Below are 21,202 nucleotides of genomic sequence, written 5' to 3'. Positions count from 1 at the left end.
GCGCAATGCTTCACTTTCCAAGCACGTGGACCTTTAAAAAGGACATCTGAACGGAGGTTTATCCCCATAGCTGTTGAAGATAATCATTAGTAGTGAGGGAGACATCTTACCTTGTGCTTACGACACCCAGGGGAAACTGTCAGTTGCCTAAAGTGCACATTGCTGTTTCAGGTTTTAGATTCAGGTGAACCACTACTCTAAGGGAAGAAAAATTTTGCAGACATTTTTGGTTTATAGCTAGCATTTATCGAGTGCTTGGCAATTGCCAGGAGCTGTGCCATGCATTTTTCATATATCATCCGATTCATTCCTCCTCATTACTCTGTGAGGAAACTGAGGCACAGAGAGGTTCAGAAACTTGCTCAAGGTCATATAGCATATTACTGTCAGCGTCACACTGTGAAGTTATCCTAGCTCCATAGCCTGCACTTTTAACCACCTGTGAAATCAGTCATTGAACAACAAACATATATTCGATAGATGGGAATCTATTTCCACATAAAAAATACGCTAATTTTAGTTGTGAAATTAATGACCATTCTAGTTGTCATTTCCCTTTGTTTTTATATGTGAGGATGCACGGGGCAGAATGGGTTGTAGGAAGACTATTGCTTTATTCATCCAATTGTTTAACCAACTATCCATCTGCCATCCAACCAACCAATAGCAACTAACCAGCAACCCACCCAATAAACCAGCCAACCAGTCAACCAATCAACCAACCAACCAACCAACCAATTATCCAAACCACATCTATCCCACCAGTCAACCAACTATCCAGTCTGTCACCTAACTACCCAACCAAGTATCCTCAGTTCTGTTACCATAAATTGGGATTAGTAATTGTACCTACTGTACAAGTGAAGGGCTTAATCAATATCATTATTGATCTGTGTTGTCTTGAGTACTTCAATATGACAATAAATGTCTCAAGGACAGAGGTGAGGTTTGAGGCCACTTGTCTATCCTATGAATGTCATTCCCAAACTTACTGAAAGCATATTGGTCATAAAACGCCACAGAATGCTCTTTCTTAAAAAAGTTATTTTTGATCTGACAATCAGAAAAAGGTGGGCTTCTGCTGAAAAGCTGATTGGTTGACTTTTACTCTTTGGATAGTGACTCATGTAACAGTTATAATTTTTTTTTTTTAACTGGCAGCCAGATCTTTGGGGACTGTGCATTGTAGGTTCCAACTTCCTCCCTTTTATAGTTCTCTACTTGTTTTGCCTTTGCCTACTTTTTTGAAACATACTTCTAACCTATGTTTTCTATGTTGAAATTATGTTTGGCTAGGATTTCTTTATCCCTGTGGTAACCAGGAGAAATATAAATAAATGACTATTTATAAGTTCCAGTATACTCACTGACTAATGTTTAGCTAACACACAGAGAGAAGGGCCACGGGAACCAGAGTGAAAAGCCAGTACACATCTGCTTGCCCTAAAACATGGGGCAGAGGGTGTGTGGGGACGAATGCTGTAAAAACGTAATTAGAATAGGCAGACTTATGGCAGTGGTGCATTTTTGTCTCCCATTGCTCATGTGTGGGATTCAAATTCCTCCTTCCAAAAGAGTGAGAGCGAGATAAAGAGAAAGATGAAGGGAGGGGAAGGAAGATGTAGGAGAAAAACATTTTCCAGTTTTCAACTCCTAGCTTGTCAGCTCGTTTAGTACATGACACTAAGCAAATCATTTAATTTCTCGGATCCTCAATTTCCCCCTCTGCAAAACAGGATAACCATTCCTACCCATTTCACTGGGCTATTGGAAGAATAAAAAGAAAACACACGGGGAAAAGGCTTTGAGCGTTGTAATGTGAGCATCAAATGGCAGTCATTTGTGTTTTTCTCTTTAAAAATGCCAAAATTCCAACAGTGCTGTCCATGGGACATTAAAAGCACATTTCTCCAGCTCTCATAAATTACCTGATTGGGAGGAGAAGGGAAAAAAAAAAAAAAGCAACAAAGCAAATATTCTTGGGTTTTGGGAGATTGGTCCAGAGCAATCTGTCAGACCTGGCTCTGTGTATGGCAGCGTTCCCTCTGTGCAAAGGTACCCTCTGTACCTCCCCTTGGCCAGGAGGCCGTCTTACCTCATCATCGCAGCTGATGGAGCATTTGCCATCCAGAGAAGCACACTGTGGGTGGGGGGAAGGCAGGGGGAAATGTGTTATTTGGACATCCCAGGGTCTCTAGGGCTGCCACTTAGTTACTCAAGGACAAGCTATCAAAATTCTTGCCGGTTATGCAAACACCAAACTTCATTCAAAGGGAATGCGCCAAGATGAGTCTTGCCTGCGCTCTCTAGGATTAATACCAATTCCAAATAGTAACATAATAGACAAATTGGGGCTGGGAGACCTGGGTCTTTTTCATTTTAATTCATGTGGTTTCCAATATTGATATCTTTTTAAGATCTCAAAAACTTTTTAAAGTCTCAAGAAATATAATTATGTAATTTTTCATTTTTAAAGTAATTAACCGCCAGTGACTTAAAAACAAAACAAAACAAAAAACTTCTCTCTGTGTTCTTATAGTGTACTAAAGTATCTTCATTTAAGAAATGATATTATCATGCTGACATTTAGAATGGAGGCAACGTATGTGCTGTCATTTCTGCAGAATTACTGAACAAATACCAGTGCGATTACTTAGTGCAGACAGCACAGTACTAGGAAAGAATGCTCCCCGATTCTCCAAGTCAGAGAAGCCCTCTGGCCTAAGAAGGCAGACGCACGCATAGCCAAATCTAGTTATTCAAAGGCCTTCAAAAGTGCAATAAAGAGATTCACAAATAAATAGCCAGGCAGGAGAAGATTAGAAGAAAGTCACCCTGTAAATTCACCAAAGTCTCCAACATTTAAACAAAAAATGCATCCTTTGGAAGGCCACTCGCTTGATCTCACAATTAGGACTGTTTACAGGAGCAAATCCCCTGCTCTTCCAGCGTGTGGTGTCTAACATGCTGACAGCCCTTTATTTTGCAGTGAAATGAAAGGTAATCTGAGCAGCCAGCCAGCAGTTCATTTGACAAACATTCATCGGAAATCGGGCACTTTTAGGCTCCGGGTACCCAAATGTGAACACCTGTATAATAACAGTGCTGCTAATGCTTCAATGTGCTGATTATAACTTACCTGTCTGCTGGCAGTCCAGAACTTCCTTTGGAAAAATTCAAGTTTCATCTGAATGCCTACAGCTGGGAGACATTATAAATAAAACAAAGCATTAGAGATCCTTTACACATTTTTTTTAAGGTTATCACCGAGAATTATCTGTCACGGCAAGAAGCTGATATAAGCTGATATCAGATAAGAACATGTAAAAACTAAATTTTACAGTGACGCATACAACTAAGACATTTTATCTTTCAAGTAAGGAATTCTCAAGATTACCTGTACTCACGGAACTCTTGCTATAGAGCAAAATAAGCACAGTGCAGACAGCTCTTTAGAGACATATCACTGGGTATTTCCAAAAGTCATACACTCGTGGTTACCCCCCCTCCCCAACACAAGCTAGTAAGAGGAATAGAACACAAAGATATTCAGAAGATCACTGTTTCTTCAGAATTCCTGTCTTAGAAACTTGCATTTCTATAACACATCATAAAATTTGAAAAGCACTTGTCCTGAGGCTGGTATTTGGAAGTGAGTCACTTTGCTATGATGCGACTTAGTTTAACCGGCCCTCAGTAGTCACATCTCAATGAGCTTCTCTCCCCAGGAACTCTGAGGGAATTATACAATTCTGTTTGTGAAAAGCTCCCTAAAGAAACAGTGAATGCTAGTTCTAGCAAAAGAATCATACAGGAAGGGACGAAGTCATGAAAGTGACTTGAACTTTGGGAAGTGAAGTTTGGTAGAACCTCAGAACTATGACAGTGTTTCTCTCCATGAAGCCAAGACAACATAATTAACTATTAAAACCATTTCAGAAAGTGCTCAAGTCAGGGCAGAAAGCTTGTCAGAGAGTGAGAGGAGTTTGAAAAGAAAGAATGAGGCTCCGTGCTGGAAATACTGGACTCCCCGTTGGATAACATTTACCCCAGGACAGCTTTACAAACTCTAGTCCTTTGCATACAACCTCGCCAATTTTTGCCATATTTATAGATCACCAGTATTGTTATTTATCTTTTCATGTTTTTTTTTCTTTTAAGCACCTAAAGTAACTTCAACCTATGTAATAATATCTATCAAAAGAAATATACAATTACAAAGAAAAAAATGTTCACTTGATACTTTTAAAATCTTGCATGCCACCATGTTGTACTCCGCAACGTGGGTAATCATTGATGTGTTGGCTTCAGGGATTTGAAGATTCGTGAAGGTCTTGGGCTGTTACCCATATAACTATCCAGCAGGTTTCTACTTCCTAAAGACATTGTTGAAGCAAGGCCTGAGAGTCAAGGCTGACTGGGGTCTAGATTGCAGAGACTCATCCTTCTTCTTTGCACTTAGAATGTCAGGCTCTAGGAAAGGACTAGAGCTAAGCATGGCCGCAGTTTGGGAAGTGTCTGAGATGAGCCATTTCAGCACTCTGGCTCCATCCTACTTTGCCTTAAGTGTCCTCTGCTTTCTGGACCATGAGCTCCCCAAGGGCAGGGACCTGTTCTCACTGCTCACTCAATCCCTGCCCCCAGCAAGGTGCCAAGCACACAGATGTCTCATCTGTAAACACTTGCTTCCTAAAAAAATCCTTTCAGTTGATATTACAGTCTGTAGTTAGAGAGAGAGAGAGAGATGGAGCAGTAACATTAATACGGATTTTAATTTCACCCAAACAAAGGGTTATCAGTGGCAGTTCTCAACACATTAGAACAAACTGGAGAACATTAAGGAAAAGTACTATGTTGCCTTCCACCTCCACACCAAGACAAGTAAATCAGAATTTCTAGGCAAGTCGTCTAGGAAAGGGTTGTTAAAGAAAAGCATCCCAGGTGATCCAAAGGAGCAGCCGGAGCCCAGCACAGCTGCTCTATAGGCCTTAGTGAATTGGCCATCCAGGACCTACCACGATGTAGGCCACTTTGTCAGATGACAATATGAGATGCTCCTCCCAGCCCTGGAGATAATATCAGAGAATACCCAAGGGAAGCTGATTTTGGAGACTGAGGACTGTTTACTGCATTTTCAAGTGAATCTTGTCTTCCAAAATGCCTGACAGGCCTCATCCCTGTTGGGATGAGCCAACCACAGAAGCAGTGAACCAGGGTGCAGCCTGGGTTTTCTCAGCTCCCCCAGCAGGCACAGGTGGGAGCCGGCCCTGTGCTCTCAAGAAGGGGCTTGGAATGAGTATCCCTGGTTCTACCAAAGACAGGGAGGGCAGAAGAAAACTGGCTCCAGAGCAGAGGGCCTGAAACTGTCTTGAAATCCAATCATTGGTATCTAAGAGGAGGGTGGAACATGAGTGTCTCTCTCTTCCTCTGTGCCTCTCTCTCTGCAGCTCCCCTCTTGCATCAGTCTCCAGGCTGGCAGTCAGAGAGTATTTCTGAGGCTTCCTCTCAGGCCCAAGGTCGGCAGCCATGGCAGGCTTTGAGACCCTATAGGATAGAAGTAGAGGGTTCTCTGAAGGAGTCACCCCATGGTGACCTTTCCATGGGGTTTCTAGCTCTAGCAGCCCAGAGCCGCTCCTGGCCCATCCATCATCTACTGAGTTCCTCCATCAGCGACCCATGTCCTTTCTGAGCACCCCTCCCCTTCTGTGATGGAGCCCTGTTTTCACCTCCCTAATGAAGTTGGTTGCTCCCTCCTGGGTGTTTATCCATCTCACATACTTGCAGCCTGCTATCATCTGCCCCTTTCAGTCTGTACCCCAGCTCCTCAGAGTGCTTTAATCTTTCCTCATGAGTCAGTCCCTCCGTCCCATTAATCATGCGGGCTGCTTCTCTCTGATCTCATTCCAACAGGCTGCATCCTCTGCCTGGTCCTGATGCCCTAAACTAGACACTGCTTCCCTCTTTCCACACCCACTCTTTTGTCTGGGCCATGGGGTTGATGCCAGAGCGCTCATAGACAGTCCTGACTGCAATGGGTCCTCTCAATTTTGACCTGGCTGTGTTTTTGCTCGCTGACCCCCATACTCCCTCCATAACTCTGGCCCCTGGCTTTCCACAGCATGTCTGGGTTTGTAGTATTTTCACCTACAAGTTAATAGACTTCTTTACAATTAAGAGATTCACAAGCCAATTGGTGACAAACCAACTTGATGACCATTTGTTCAGTGGCCTTCTCCAAGTTGAGCTCCAAGCTGGGTACTAAGGGGAATGAAAGCACACGCTCCCTCCATGTCCAGTTGGGAAACAGCCACATGGTGAAGAGGACATCAGGGGCGTAAACAGAAAAGTGCAGAGCACAGAGGGTGGGGTGGCCTTGGCCTGGAGCAATTGCTGAGAGCTTTGTATAGGGTAAGGCATGGAGATCCCATCCATTGGAAAAGTAAGAACAGAAGAAAAGGCAATCCAAGGGCAGAAACAGCACGGGCAAAGGATGAAAACTTTTTAAAGACCACTGTTGTCTTCTGAGGCTCGAAAGAATGGGAATGGGGGATGTGCAGGCTGAGGTCAAATGGCCAAAGGTCTTGAATGTCAGGCCAAGGCATCTGAAGAGTATCCTGGAGGCCAGGGGTTGGCTCAAGCACCAAATCCAGCCTCTTTCTGTAAATTGATTTTATTGGAACCCAGCCATGCTCGTTCGTTTACACATTGTCTATGGTAAAAAGGCAGAGCTGGGTAGTTGCAACAGAGACTGAAGGGCCCACAAAGCCTAAAATACTTAGTATTTGGCCCTTTACAGAAAACGTTTGCTGACTCTTGCTGTAGGGCCTGAGGAGCCATTTAAGATCTTTAAGTAGAGAAGTGGCAGGACCACAGATCTATATTTTAGGAAGTCCCTGATGAAAGCCTTGAAGAGGAAGTTCTAGAGAAATGGCCTGGACAGTGGGTGAGGAGGAGAACGAGATGAGTTTTTGGCAGCCACAGCCACTTGGGACATTCGGCTAATTATCTCTTAAACATGAAAATGATGTAAAGTGAAAACAAAAAAAAGGCAGAATAAAAATTCCCCCTGCAAACAAACAAAAATGCTTAAGAATATCCAAGCCAACTCTATTCAGAAAAATAAATATATGAGCTTCCACAAACAGAAATTTATCTTCCTTTCAGTATTTTCCATTGTTTTGTCCTACATGTTTTTTTCTTGTTTTTTCAACTTTTATCAGCAAACATCATTATTTCAGCAAGTCCCACCTTCTTCCCTCTCCCCCAACATATTCCAAATGGAACCTGAGGTATTTATTTGTCATGCCCGTCTAGTTTGTTCTTTCAATAACATTTCAAGCCATAACAGTATGTTCTGATTCAAGTCAATCTTGCTAATTTAATAAGGAAAACAAGGACAGAAAATACTTTAGTGAAACCCAAGTCCCAAAGAGAATGCAGAAAATAAAAACACCATTCCTGGGTTTGAAATTCTTTAGACAGTCCAGAAAATCATCAGCATACTTCTCCTGGGGTTGGTGGTGTGAGTCACTTCCACTTCATTAGGGATGCTCCCAGGCCTCCTGCTAGGAACCTTTCCCGCAAGGGTAGAGACAGAGTCCCTTTTCCAAGGTAGCATCTGGTGGCCTCGTAACTCACCTCCCAGGAGCAGAACAGACCCTTGAGATCCTTCCCAAGGTGCCAACACAACTGTGTGAGCCTCTTTGACCCCAAGATGCTGCAATGGTCTTTGGAAACCAGCAAAACAGTGGAATCACTGTTAATGAGAATTACCATCCCAAAGAGCTCCAGAGCCTTTTTTATGAGACACGCAGGCATATGGAGCACTGATATCTCCTTTGGTTATTCAGGCTACTGTTCCTGTAACTCGCCCCAACATGCTAAAAGGGCCTGAGTACAGATTTTCAGCACAGCCATACAGACCACAGAGCTTTCATTAAGTATCTAACTTCCAGACTCCCTCTTTCCCTGACTTTCTACAGCTTCCTTCCTACCTACTATTTCTTTCCCCTCCCTTCCTCCCATGTTTATCAGAAACCTGGTATGTGCTTGGTGGTGAGTGTGCAGAGGTGAAACTGTGAAGGATGCAATTGCCAGGGTAGGGGCTGGGGAAGGCCAGTCAAATCACTGAATACGGAATCGCACTTGGGCATCCTCGGAGCTGATGGAGACTAAAACAAGGCATCATCTACGCACCAAAACATACAGACCGTTTCAGTCGCAGAATGGCAATGGTTAGTGCACCGGAATCGGGCCATACATCCCACCTCAGTGCTCCGGTCCTGTGCTGTCTACATTGGTGGCCACTAGCTACATGTGGCTACTTAAATTAAAATGAAATAAAATTAATAATTTGGTTTCCAAGTTGCAGTAGTCACGTTTTAAGTGCTCGATAGCCACATGAGGCTAGTGGCTGCTCCACTGGACCACACAGCTCTAGATTTCCACTGCAGCTGACGGTTCTATTGGACAGTGATGGGTGATAACAGAAGGAATCCCAACAAGGTGCACACGGGTGCTCCTTAAGGGTCGAAGGTCAAGTTCTCCACAGACCTGTCCATGCCACCCACTCCCTGAAGGCGGAAGAAATGAAGACAGCTTAGGTATGGGGATTGAGATCAGCCAGGACTGCCAGTGTGAGAAGACCTAGATTTGTGAGGGGAAGTTGGTAATTAGTTTGAGAGAAACCCGAAGAAATCAATGCAATATGCTCAATGTGGCTACCACCCCCAAGATTTATTTATTTTGCTTTAGAAAATTTGAGAATACAAATTACATTTCCAGTGCTATTATATTCAAATGCATTCAAGATGAAATCATGCATGCATCTCATATCAGGTTAATAGACATACATTCAAGTGTAATCAGAGACTCACCAAAGAACAATGTTACATGTAAAATTAGAAATAAAATAACTTTTTTCATATTGTATTCATTTAGCAATAATTTTCTGTGGGCTTGGCCTCCAGTTGCAACATAGCCCTAGCGGCACAAATCCCGTTTGTGAAATAGCACTCACCACGCCTGGCACGCAAGCGCACACAAACACCCCTACTCCCCATTTGCCCAGTCTTCCAGCCACACAGTGTGCTCACATACACATGGGGAGCTCATGCAGGAGACAGGAAAACAATCCTGCTGCCAGCCATGCATGAATCCTAGCCAGGAAACTTTTTTTTTTTACCAGGAGACCTGGTTGTGAACCCAGTTTCTGAGACGACAGCCTTGTCCTCTTGGGTACATCACTTGACCTCTCTGTCTCTACAGAGAGGGTCATGCTGGCTCTAGCTTATGAACAGAACTTTTGTGGGATGGGGATAATTGACCCACAATGAAATGATGTGTATTAGAACACTCGAAAGGCTTGACAGTGTTGCCAGAATCATGTTATGAATTTTTTTTTCGAGTTTTTATCCTGTATTCTCATGTTTCACCACCAAGTATACCTTTCCTGCTGGTATATTGACACTGGATAGAAAATCCCCCCATCATAAATCCATACTGTCCACCGGTAGCAATGTCCTTTAGGATGTACTATTTGGTGGGTAAATACTCTAAAAAATTAGGGTACTGAAGAAGGGGGAAAGAGATGCTGTAGTACTGGCAACATGAAGCTGAAAACAGAAGATGGTTATCTTTCAGTTGGACAAGTTTTTCAGAGTGGGTTTTTTTCCCCCTTCTGGGATCAATGAAAGGTGTGCTCCACTGTTCAAGCCCAGTCCCTTACACCTTTTGAAATTGTGATCATTCATGCATACTCAGGACAAGGCTAGACAGGTCAGCATTGAGAATTAAGAGGGTTATTGTCCTGATATGGGCACTGTCAGCAACACGTGCTCATCGGCCAGACTACCTGGACACAAAGCTTCTCCGGTGGCCGGCCACTGCAGGCGGCGTGTGGATACTTATTTCATTCTAGCTCACAGGCAAAGAAACAGATACCAGAGCTGCCCTGAGCTGGCTTGGTCCACAAACAGGAGTGTTTTCTGCTAATAGATTCCAACCCATGGACAAGAATATAGTAGAAAACTGTATCTTTATTAGAGAAAATAAAACCATAATAAGTTAATAAATAAAATACCAGCTAAGGGTTTCCTATGTAGTTCATCAGTTAAGAGTGGAACAAGTTTTCTTAAAACCCCAAATTCTACAAATAAATGCTGGCCATACATTCTCTCATGCAGAAAACAAGCCCCTTACTGGTCATATTTCTCAAGCAGGGTCATGGTGGCTGTTTTTAAAGGGCTGGCTTAATAATCTCCCACCCTGTCCTCAAGCCCCCCTTTGACAGTTAAATCCCTGAATTTCAGTTCCTTTTGTGCACAATGGCAAGGACTGCGGGAGGTGACAGTAACAAGGCCTGGCATATTTAGATTCCAACTTGCCTTAATTAACGGTCAACTCTAAGAGCTGTTCACCAAGCCACATTTGTTTAAATGTTTCTTCTGTTTGTTTTCAAAACAGTTAATTGCAAGTAGAACTAACAATGCATCTGCATGTCACTTTTTTGGAATATTCCATGATTAACTGGGGGTTTGGAAGAAGACCACTGTTCTGGAGTGTTGAGGAGAAGAACTCTAACCTTCCTTCCATCAAACACGAGCCCATTCCAGAGGTCTGCTAATGTGCAGGATAAATGACTTACCACATGAATAACAATTTAAAATTGTAATGTGAATTATGACATAGCTCATCTGTTAAATATTTCATGTGAAGATTTTAATGAATTGCATGATGGAATGTTGGACAAAAAAGACAACTGAAATCCTGGGACTAATTTGGGCGAAACTGAGAACAGAGTATGCTCGCGAAGATGAGGGGGAAAAAAAGACAGCTGCGCTCACATCCCCCTGGGTGTCAGGCTGGCAAGTCAAAAGGCTTTCTGAAAAGATTATAGGGGAGGGAGAATGATCGCAACAACCTTTTGAAAACTATTTAGATCAAAGCAATGTTCATTTATTATAATCCTGGTAAAGCCTGAACATTAATCTCCAAGGTATGGTATTATTTGAAAAATTAGGGGGAAAAAATACATTCTCACAGCAGCAGGCTCACCTCCTATTTTACAGCCTATGCCAAGTGAAGAAATACAATTATAAAAGGGGAGAAGGTGTTTTAAATATAGCCCCCTAACTGATTGCATACTTCACTTCTGAAGTGTTCCCTGTGGTACCGGGCGGGTGAGGGGAGTAGTAATCTTTCTTATACATGCTTTTAAGTAACAAAGAGCTACATGATACATGTCTGTGGTGAGAGAGAGGGAGGAGAAATAGGACTCATTATCACTCAATTGACAATGCGATAGCAGAAGATTTTCTTTGAAGACGCCTAGCTGCGGAGGTCTATTTTAATCTAAAACCATCCCCACCCACTGTCTGGAGCAGGCTTCTGGGAATGTGTGTCGGAAGGCCTGATCCATTTGCCTACACATTTCTTTCATAATCACTTTGTTTTTGTCCTGTCAGGGCTCCTTGGGAGCAGTCACCTTTGGTCACGTATAATAAATGGCAATTATGAATGTTTCCTCCATTTGGGTTCTAATTATTTGACAGAATCAACGTTGAAACGAGTTAGCAAGGCCGTGGAATGGAATAATAATTTTCTTTTCACCCCCGAGCTAATCTGGAAGCATTTTTCCAGACTTCATCTCAAGAAACATATATTCCCTCAGCTTTCGGAGGCCAGTGGAGCTGGCATCGAAAAGTTTTTGTCAGATCATTTTATGCTCAAAAAAACTCTTCAAATAATATTATTTCAATAAAGTCTTCAAGCCAATACATTTTTAGTGTCAATTCCCATCCTTTCAACCTTTCAGAAGAAAACATTTAAGCCTCGGGCTTCATTGTATTTTAATCAGGGTTACACAAATCAATGTCCATTAAGAAACTATAAGCTTGCAAATGATAGCTCCCCAGTTAATAATTTCTTATTAGGTCACCACCTAATAACAGTTACCAAAGAGATTATGACAAAATCAAGAGTCAGATTTCCAAACATTTCAAAACCCATAACAGAATAGTCACATGTATTTGCCAAGCACCTCTGAGCTGGATGTTTGTGACAGTCTTTAATGCCAAGGAGCAGTAGGATATTCGTGTGGGAGGGATGTGTCCAGCTCCTCTGATTCTCCAGCTCATGTTCCAGGGCCCAGAGAAGGAAAGGGACTTACCCAAGCCCACTCAGCTCATTTGAGGGAGCCTGAGTCAATTCCAGAGCTCTCAAACTCAGATGCCTCCAGGGCTCGGTGGGAACTGGGGTGAATGAGAGACCACCCTGTTTGTGCTGGTGTAAAGGGGGCAGCTGAGCTAAGCTGAGCTGATGCCTTGTGGGAACATGGTCTGGATGCTGCAAGTTATTCTGATGTTGCAGGAGAAGCTGAAAACACTGATTTCATATGTAGACAATTCATTGAAAAAGTCCCAGCACTCCGATAGAGTTACCAGATACAGCATTTCTAATTTGCTAAACCTGGCAACCATACACTGAGGATCATGCGACATGGTACCCCCCAGGCAAGGAAGGACCTCTGTTGCATGCTTTGCCCTGAGAGCAGTGAGATAGCTTGTGTGCTATAGCTAAATATCGGGACTGGGAACCAAGGCCACCTCCAGCTATGTGAGTTTACTATGTGTTTCAGAAAATTCTTACCTAGAAAGAAAGGACTATAAAGGAGTAAACACACTTCATGATTTACTTGAGAAAAATTCTCCCAAATCAATTTATCTCAACAACAGACCACTTAGGACAATGCCTGGCTCAACTGGGAAAACTGCTCACTTATCAAACAACTGTTGATTTGGCAAGACTAGCCAATCAGATCCCCTCACTGAGAGACCTGCCCGGACCCCAGAACCCTATCGATACCTGCTTGACCTCCCCTTTCTGGGACACAACCAAGGCCCTGGGTAGGGGGCATTCCCCCTCACTGTCTGTGTTTGGCCTACAGAATATCCTGTGGTCATCTTGTCCATGGTTAAACCTGCTTTACTTTTCTTCAGAGCATGTATCACTATTGGGCATGAAATTACATTATGTGTTATTTATTATGTTTCATTCTCACCTGACTAGCGGTAACGTCTTTGAGGGCAGGGGCTGTTTGTTTATACATGTAGTTTCCGCACCTAGAAACGTGCCCAGCTCAGGTGGGGACTTGTGAATACGTGTGGAATGCATGACTGGGTGGTTGGATACTGTGCTGAGGGGGATGTCAGCTATTCTCAAACAGCTTTCTCTCTCAGGAGACCTACCTTCACCGTCCAGGTGGCATGGGCTCTGTCCTGAGGGAAATGGAGAGCCACAAAAAGGTTCTCAGCAAAGGACAGATGTGAGACGTGAGCAGGTCTGTGCTTTGGAAATATGTGCTGGTAAATGTGGTGGGCTGCATGCTTTGTGTGAAGGGGGCCGGTTAGGAATTGGGAGCGTCATATAACCAGGTAAGAGCTGATGGATTTCCAATGAGCAAGGGCACCGGGGATGGGATGGAGAGGTGTGGTCATACTTCTAACCCCTCCTGAGTGAGTAAATCCTGGAACCCTGGGTTTTGCCATTAGCACATCAGTCTCATCTACACTTTGCCAGACACTGCCCGTCCCCCAACTCAAGGCTTCATTTTAACTTGGTAAATTTCAACATGTTTTGATTTTGCTTGCAAATCAAACATGTTTCCCTGCTCATTTGATACATCTCGGAATTTACTTAAGACCTTTTATTTGAAAATTATTTTATAAATCGGGTCATAGGAATTTTATCACATAATAACAGTAGCATTGATAATGACATTGATGAACAGCCCCGTTTATTAAACCCCCTACTATGTGCCAGATACCTGCTAGAAGCTTTAGATGCTTTATAACGAACCCTTCCTCATGACACCATGCAGGGTGGGCAGTATGCCCAGCCACACTTTATATATGAGAAGACCAAGGATCAGGGAAGTAAGTTACAGGCCTCAAGTCTCCCTCCGAGGAAGTGGTACTCAACCTCATTTTCACCTCATAGAGTGACGTCAAAGAGGTTTCCACAGCTGTGCGTTCCAGCAAGCTCCTCATGTTTTTGCTGTCCGATAAAATGCAGACTGGAGATTTCAGGATCTATCAGGCATCGCTCTCTATTTAAACAATCCAGTATATTTGCACTGATTATAAGACTATTCAAATTGGTTCTGTCCTTGCCAGACACCGATGACTAATTAGTCTAGGTGATTGTGCCATTCATTACCGTAAGAGGACTCTGAGAAAGCGTTTCTTCTCTGGGGGGTGAGTTCGGGAAATAGTCAATAAAGCAGCAGGGCATGTAGGAGGACTAGGAGGAATTCATGAGGACTTTGTGACCAGGTGAATTGGGAGGATGAAGAGAGCATGTCAGGCCACCTGTGAAATCCCATGCTGCCAATGAGCTTGGAGCGTCTGAGAACGCCAAGACCACCTGGCCGGCTGATGCAAATAAAAGAGGCTGCACTTCCCTAGGCTTTGACAGACAATGGCCAGGATCTAATGAGGAGGTTTAAACAAAAACCGGGACAGCTCGTCACAAGCAGAACTGCCCTCTTGATGGTGGGTCAACAAGACCATCCTTCCCAACCTCTATCCAGTCTCCATTTCAAGTGCCCCTAGGACGGACACACAGAAACAGGCCAGGGCAGGCTGCGTGCTTAGGGGTGTGCTCACGCAGCACGGCAGCCCGCTAGGGCCAGCCCAGCATGCCATTGGGCCTGGCTCCCTCCGGCCATCGAGAAACCCACTCCAAAGTCAAACACCTGGGTGGCAGATGTGTCCGGCCATAGCAGACCTGGCCCAAGGCAGATCCTCCCAGCACAGCTGCACAGGAGGTGATTATGGGCTGGCGGGGAGAAGGGAATGGGGAGCATTAATGAGAGGGGCAGGCAGCAGTTTGGAATAATCAAGCACGTTGTTTCCTCCAACCTCTTGGAATCTCAGGAGCTTGGAATATTTGGGAATCAGCCTTGGAGTGAAGGATACCAGTTTTGTCCCATAATTTAATCAGGCAGATGCTGAGGATGGAAAAGCCATCTTCTGTTATTAAGTGATTGCTCCCAAACATATGCTTGGCAACACCCGAGTCTCTCATCTGGGTTCCTGAACAGGCTTTCTGAACAGGCTGCACTGGTCAGGTCCCTGTGTGTCGTGAGGGTGGGCTGTGGGGGCGGGGCTGGCAGTGAAGTCCAAATCCTTCTCTGCAAGGCCCATGCCCAAGAGCTCCTTGTGTAGACAGAGGCCTCCACGGGGAGCCAGGCGGCCTGGCCTCGATGTCTTTCAATTCAGACCCTTATCCTTTCCACAAAGGCTCCTGAGTGCCCAGTGGGAGCAAACTGGGCACTCCGTTTCAACTAAAACTGAATGAATGAATGAATGAGCAAACAAATGCACTGTATCCCAGGCACTAGGCAGTTAATCAGTTGCCTCTCACGCTTTTCTTTGAGGGATAACAGTTTAAAACAGAGTTGTTACCAACATTCTTCCCAGAGTTTCCTGGCACCCCCTGGCTTTTGTCCATTCCCTCAGCTACAGCATTCCATGCTTAGGGCCTCAGGGAAGGGAGGGCACAGAGGAACTCAGAGAACAAAGGAGTCGATTCTGGATTTTTGTGTCTCAAGAGCTGAGGCCCCCAGGAATCTCGGGGCTGGAGGGATGATTGAACTGCCTGGGCCGGTTCCTAGCCTCTTCGCCTGGCCTCCAGCCACCTCAAAAGACCACACAGGAAAGGTGATTTGACTGGGAGAAGAAGAATATCTGAAGAAAAGACCTACAGATGTCCACCTTCCTGCTCCCTACCCTGGGTCTAAACCCAAGGTCAAAGTGGATGGGGTGGGGGTCTCCCAGAGCTGAGGGGCAAACTCCCCAACACGCAGACCTCTCTCCAGCAGGCCCGGGAAGTGGCCAGACACAGGAGCTTGGCCTCTTTCAGCCCTGCTACTGCTGGGAACAGACTGCTTGGCAAAGGCCACAGACAGACCCCAGCGAAGGCTCCCTGCAGGCCTGTCAGAGTGAGGTCCAGAGAGCTGCCCACTGACCTGTACATGGACTGATGACAGAGGACCAGGGCGGCCTGGCTGTCACAGGAAATGCCTGCGTGATTAGATGATTAAGCGCCTCCTCTCCCCCTTCAGCCTCAGGTGGGCTCTGGGGAAAGAGGAGAAAGGGGCGCTGGATTCACTGAAAGTTCTCTCCCACCAGGATAATTGAGGCTTCTGATATAAATTCATTTTAGTTCAAATGAACCTGCACTGATGACCCACTTGAACTGTGTGGGCTGAAATTCATAGCACTTTCTCATTGGTGACCCAACAATTGAAACAACGGAGCACTTAACAAAAGCGGTGCCTTCAGGAGTCCAAACAGACGCCATGTTCTAGGCCTTTCCCCACATCCACTCAAGGCCAGTCCTGGACAGAACCCAAGGTGATGAGCACTGAGCTACATCATACAGAGATTCGGACAGCCTGCACAGTCCTCTGCCTGTAATGGCCATATGTACATGTCCCCGAGGCTGCCGGGGGTCCTAACAGCCTTCTCCATAGGCAACAGGGAGCAAGAGATACAGAAGATTTATCATTAACTCCTCTCCTGCTTGGTGGAAACTGGACCTTCATCATGGACAAAAGTCTTCAAATGGAAAGGATTATGTGGGTCCTCTGAGGCCCCGCCGTAATGACCAGTACCACTTCTCTACCCATAACACGGGCCATCTTCTGCCCATGTGCTGGGGCCTCAGCAGTGCCCCATGGCCCAGTGCTGTACTAGGGGTGGGGAATTTCACGAGTCTCACCTCCATAGGCGGGAAGCCTCAGCAGTGTTATGAGGCCCCACCATTTTAGTACTTTCTTAGTTGCCATCTGTGTCTATTTCCTTATGCTTATGTTTAGATTGAAAACTGTCAAACACACTTGGGCCTGAGTTCTGTCTGTCTCATATACAGGCAGTGTGCCTTCCCAGTCCGTTTCCCCATCTGCACAAAGGGACAGGAGTCATGCACACCTTAGAGGGTTGCTGAGAGTCTTAAATGAGTTAATGCATGGCATGAGCCTAGAACAGTGAATATTCAATAAATGTCACATGTCTACACACACAGGAATACCTATGTATGTTAAATATGTGCACTATTTAATAGAATACATATCCTGTTCTATCTCCCTGCAGCTGAGTCTCTGCACAGCTTTTCCAAGTCTGATGCCCTCTGTGCCACTCACCAATCTGTCTGCTAAGGAGCTGAGGTCCCTCTATCAGAGGCCTCAGATTAATTTCATCTGCTGGCCTGGACACCTTGTAGATTCCATGTTACCTGCAGGAACATTGGGCTGCAAACTACTGTGGAATGTTTCATCATTTTTTCTGGACCTTATGTAATTGCAACTGCCCAGAACATTTGGTAAAATCCTCACAGGTCATTATTGTCATTGTCACTTGTTTTACAGCTGAAGACACAGAGGTTTCTGAGTAGCCCAGCTGGTGGACTCATGATTGGAAGGTGGGAGGGACTCTGGGGGAATAAGGAGTTGAACCCAGATCTTTCTGACTTCAAGTACAAGTTAAAAACAAATATTTAAAATGAATGAGTTAAAGAGAGTCACCTAAAATCACTTAAAAGGAATATGTATTTAATGAGCCTATCCCTGTAGAAAAGACTAATATCTGCTTAATATGAGAATTATAAATCCACCTATTTTCTCACTAATTTTGCTTTATGTTTACAATTTCATTTCCAATGTCTGCGAGCTGATCAGTTTCCCAGGGGCCAAAAGGAGCTCCTCCCAGGACGCTCACGGCCCCTTCGAAGCCTCCGGCCTCCGTGCTCCTTGCCTCTCTCTGAAGACAGAAGACAGGAGAGGAGGCTCCTTGGAAACAAGGCAGCTCCCTAAGGAAGCCCTTGCGGAGCAGAGACAGGTGACAGAGAAGATATAGCCCAGGGGACATAGAGCTGCAGGAGTTGGTTCCAATAACAGGGGACGCGTAGGGCACACCCTGGGCCAGCCACCCAACTAGCATTATCCCACTTTAACCTTTAAGCAACCTCAGGGAGAAAGATGTTCATTTAAAGGTAAGATGCAGGCAGTTCAGTGGCTTAACTAGGGCCACACAGCTGCTAGGACTTGGTGGAACCCAGATTGCAGACCACAGTCTGACTCAGCAGCCCACTGCCATTTTCCCAGGGTTCTCCAGGGGGCTGCATCTCCCCTTAGGGAGCTGTTTTGAACATCTGTAGCTTGATTGTCACAATAACTGGAAGGCCTATAATTCACGGGACGGCCCTCAACAAAGAATGGTGTCATGCCCGCAGTACTTCAAGTGCTCGCCTGGTCCTGATGTGCTTGAAAAGCATGGTCCATATCTAGGGTTTGAACTGAACTCTGTTTAAATCTAAATGTAAAGTATGCCTTGCACACGGAATTTTCAAGAAATGTAACTACAGTCTTGGGAAAGAGAGAGACGAGTACATTTTGTTTTGCCTGCAACTTGACAGCTTCAGAGAATTCCATCACTAAGGAGACATGGTTTGCGGTTGAGATGTCCACACGGCAGCCCCCGCATTTACTGTGATTCCATGCAAGTTTCTGGCTGCTCCCTTCTGCTTCCTCTTGTAGTTGTGCCCAAGCCTTTACACACTAAAAAAATATATGATCCTATTATAAACTACTCTCCTTTTATTTCTTGATATTATAGTTGCAGCAGTCAATAGATTTTTTTTTTTGGCAGCATGTAGAGAAACAGGTTATAATTTCTATGTATTCCATTTTGGGGCAGTAAAGGGAATATTACAAATTATTATAAACAGGGGGCCTGGGGGTGGGGTAGGAATGAGAACTGTCCTGGCTCCAGTTTCTCTTCTGCCACTGAGTCTGGTGGTGATTGTCTCTTTTCTCCAACACCCTCCTCCCCCACCACCGATTTCGTCTGTGGCTCCCCTGCTCTCATCTTGCCTTGAAAACATCGCTGTGGCTGGGCCAAACCTCACATGTCGCCATGGCTTCCTCTGTGTTTCCCTGCCCGTTTGTTTTGGCTTCGATCAAGGTGCAAGATATTGGTATCTGAGGCTCAGCTTAACTGATGGATTTCCCATCTCAGAGGCGAGCAGTCAAGGAGCAACTCCCTCTGTGCTTGGAGCATCGAAGTCCTCTATGAGGAGATGCGGCTCCTAGACCTGCTCTGCTAGAGCCTGGTGCATTTTCTTTTAGCAAGCAGCATTGTCTTTGAATTCCAGGCAAGCTGTGAAAGGGAACGGAGCCTTGCAAACTGCTTTTCCTTGCACAAAGCATCTTAATTATAATTATTGTCAGCACTTATGTCATTGCCTTGGGAGATGAAGAGGGAAGCAGGAACTGCTCTGCAATTTCCCAGCACACACCAGTTCCCTAGAATGAGGAGGGGGGTTGCAGAGAGTCAAAGAGCCAGGAACAGAGCCCCCAGTCGATTAAAAGGGTCCTTTGTAGTGGCTGCATCTGTACATTAAAATAAATCTCTCCGAGCACTAAAATAACATCTACATTCATTTGGGCCAGTGCCACATTCAGCATTTAAGAAATTTGACAAAACGTTGCTTGAGCATGTTGAAGTTTGCCAGCTCACAACAAAACAAGAAAGCTACCTTGGCCGCATGGAAATACTTCTCCCGGTTCCCTACTTTCACTTATGACTCCCATTTTCCGGCTGCACTTAAAAGAAAAAGGCTGCCCTTTTTTCAGGTGCCAACCACTTAACATGGCCCTGAAATGGGCAGCAAATTGCCGCAGGAGGTGGTAAACTTCAAGAGGAATCTTTTTCTTCTCCCCTAAAGGAAACTGCTAGAGACGCGGCGTGCCTGATAAAGCCTTTAATAGCTAGAGAAACATTATTTGGGGTGGCCCTCAGGTAGACTAGACATGAATAATGCCTCGTAAAAATAATTACTTCTACCCAGAGCACAGTATACCAGATGAGTTCGGCGGGGGGCCCTGTTTCCAAGAGAACTGCAGGCAAAAGAAATCTTCCATTTTAGGCTCCAGCAGGACATACCTGTCTGTGGCAGAGACAATGGTCACTCCTGTGGTGTGCACCCCTTCAAAACCAGTTTTGAATTTTTCTGAGATCCTAACCAACAATGTTGGGAGATTTTTCAGGCTGCTTTTTGCTGATTTACAACACAATTGGGCCTGAAATAAGTAACCAGTCCGCTTGCTGGAAACATTGCAATGGACCCCGACCCCAGTGCAGTCCATTTGGCTGTGGCATAGGTGGGTAGATGTGCAGAAGTTGACAGCTGGAATCACGGTGGAGAGGGCCATTGAACCCAACCTGCTGATTACACAAATCAATAACCAGAAGTCTAAAGACGTGAGCAACTTGACTGAGAGGATTCAGACACGGCCTAGACGAATTCTCATGCCAGCCGTGCTGGAATAACAGATAGCTGTGTCCATTGTCAGCTGGGCACGCATGCCCTTTTTGGGGGGGACTGTCCTGCCTTCAATTTCAATCTATGTGGTTTGTGTAGGCTTTGCCCCCTATGCAGCAGGCACAGGAATGCATCCTCCTCTCCTCTGCCATAGTGATGGGCACCTACCCAAGCTTTGCCAAAACCCTGGGACTTTGAACTGAAACTTGCAGGAAATCAAAGGATTCTTTCCATTGAGTTTGCCAAGCTGGTCAGATGAGTGCTGGGGGCACCACGTGAAGAGGGACTGTCTGAGAATAGGGCTGACACAAAGACAAGTAAGACAAGAGGCTAAGAACCCTGGTGACTTCAGCTGAGCCGGGGATCAACTGTACCCGAAGCTTTGGACTTTCTACAAAACAATGAATTTCCACCCTCCTCAACCATTCAAATAATTAACTTCCTTTAATTTGCTTATTTTGCTTAAGCCACATTGAATTTGTTTTTTTTTTGTTGCTTGCCACAGATGGCATCCAGACAACTGTAGTCTAGTTGGTGGCCCCTTCCAACAGGGAAGGGCAGCTTATCTCCATATACAGAGATCCATCATATAAGCCCCTCCATGCACACAGCCAAATGTGATAGCTGATGACAGCACTGGCATGAAAGGCAAGGCTGTGGCATGCACCCTAACCTTCCTGGCTTCATGCCAAGCATCACTAACGAAACCTGGTACTCCGTGCTAGGGAGCCTCACCCAGTGCAGCTCCCCAGGCAACCCTGGCCACATGACCATCATTCAGTGGTGCCAGGTCAGCATGGCCAAGCTGGTGCTCATG

At 45.1% G+C, this 21,202-nt stretch overlaps 1 protein-coding gene across 1 annotated transcript in view; it reads right to left on the bottom strand.

Moving 5' to 3' along the window:
* LOC109389079 (voltage-dependent calcium channel subunit alpha-2/delta-3) overlaps positions 1–21,202 on the bottom strand; it is a gene marked incomplete at its 5' end in the record, with an annotated part of 298,701 nt that overhangs the window by 84,227 nt on the left and 193,272 nt on the right. The window contains 2 exons of the mRNA XM_019654329.1: positions 2,096–2,140; positions 3,140–3,201. Coding sequence (XP_019509874.1) covers positions 2,096–2,140; positions 3,140–3,201 — 107 coding nt within the window. The remainder of the gene's footprint in view (positions 1–2,095; positions 2,141–3,139; positions 3,202–21,202) is intronic.

Source organism: Hipposideros armiger, unplaced genomic scaffold (genome assembly GCF_001890085.2).
Source record: "Hipposideros armiger isolate ML-2016 unplaced genomic scaffold, ASM189008v1 scaffold_220, whole genome shotgun sequence".
Lineage (NCBI taxonomy): Eukaryota > Metazoa > Chordata > Mammalia > Chiroptera > Hipposideridae > Hipposideros > Hipposideros armiger.
The sequence above is the reverse complement of the archived record's forward strand: the minus strand, read 5'-3'. Positions and strand labels throughout refer to the sequence as shown.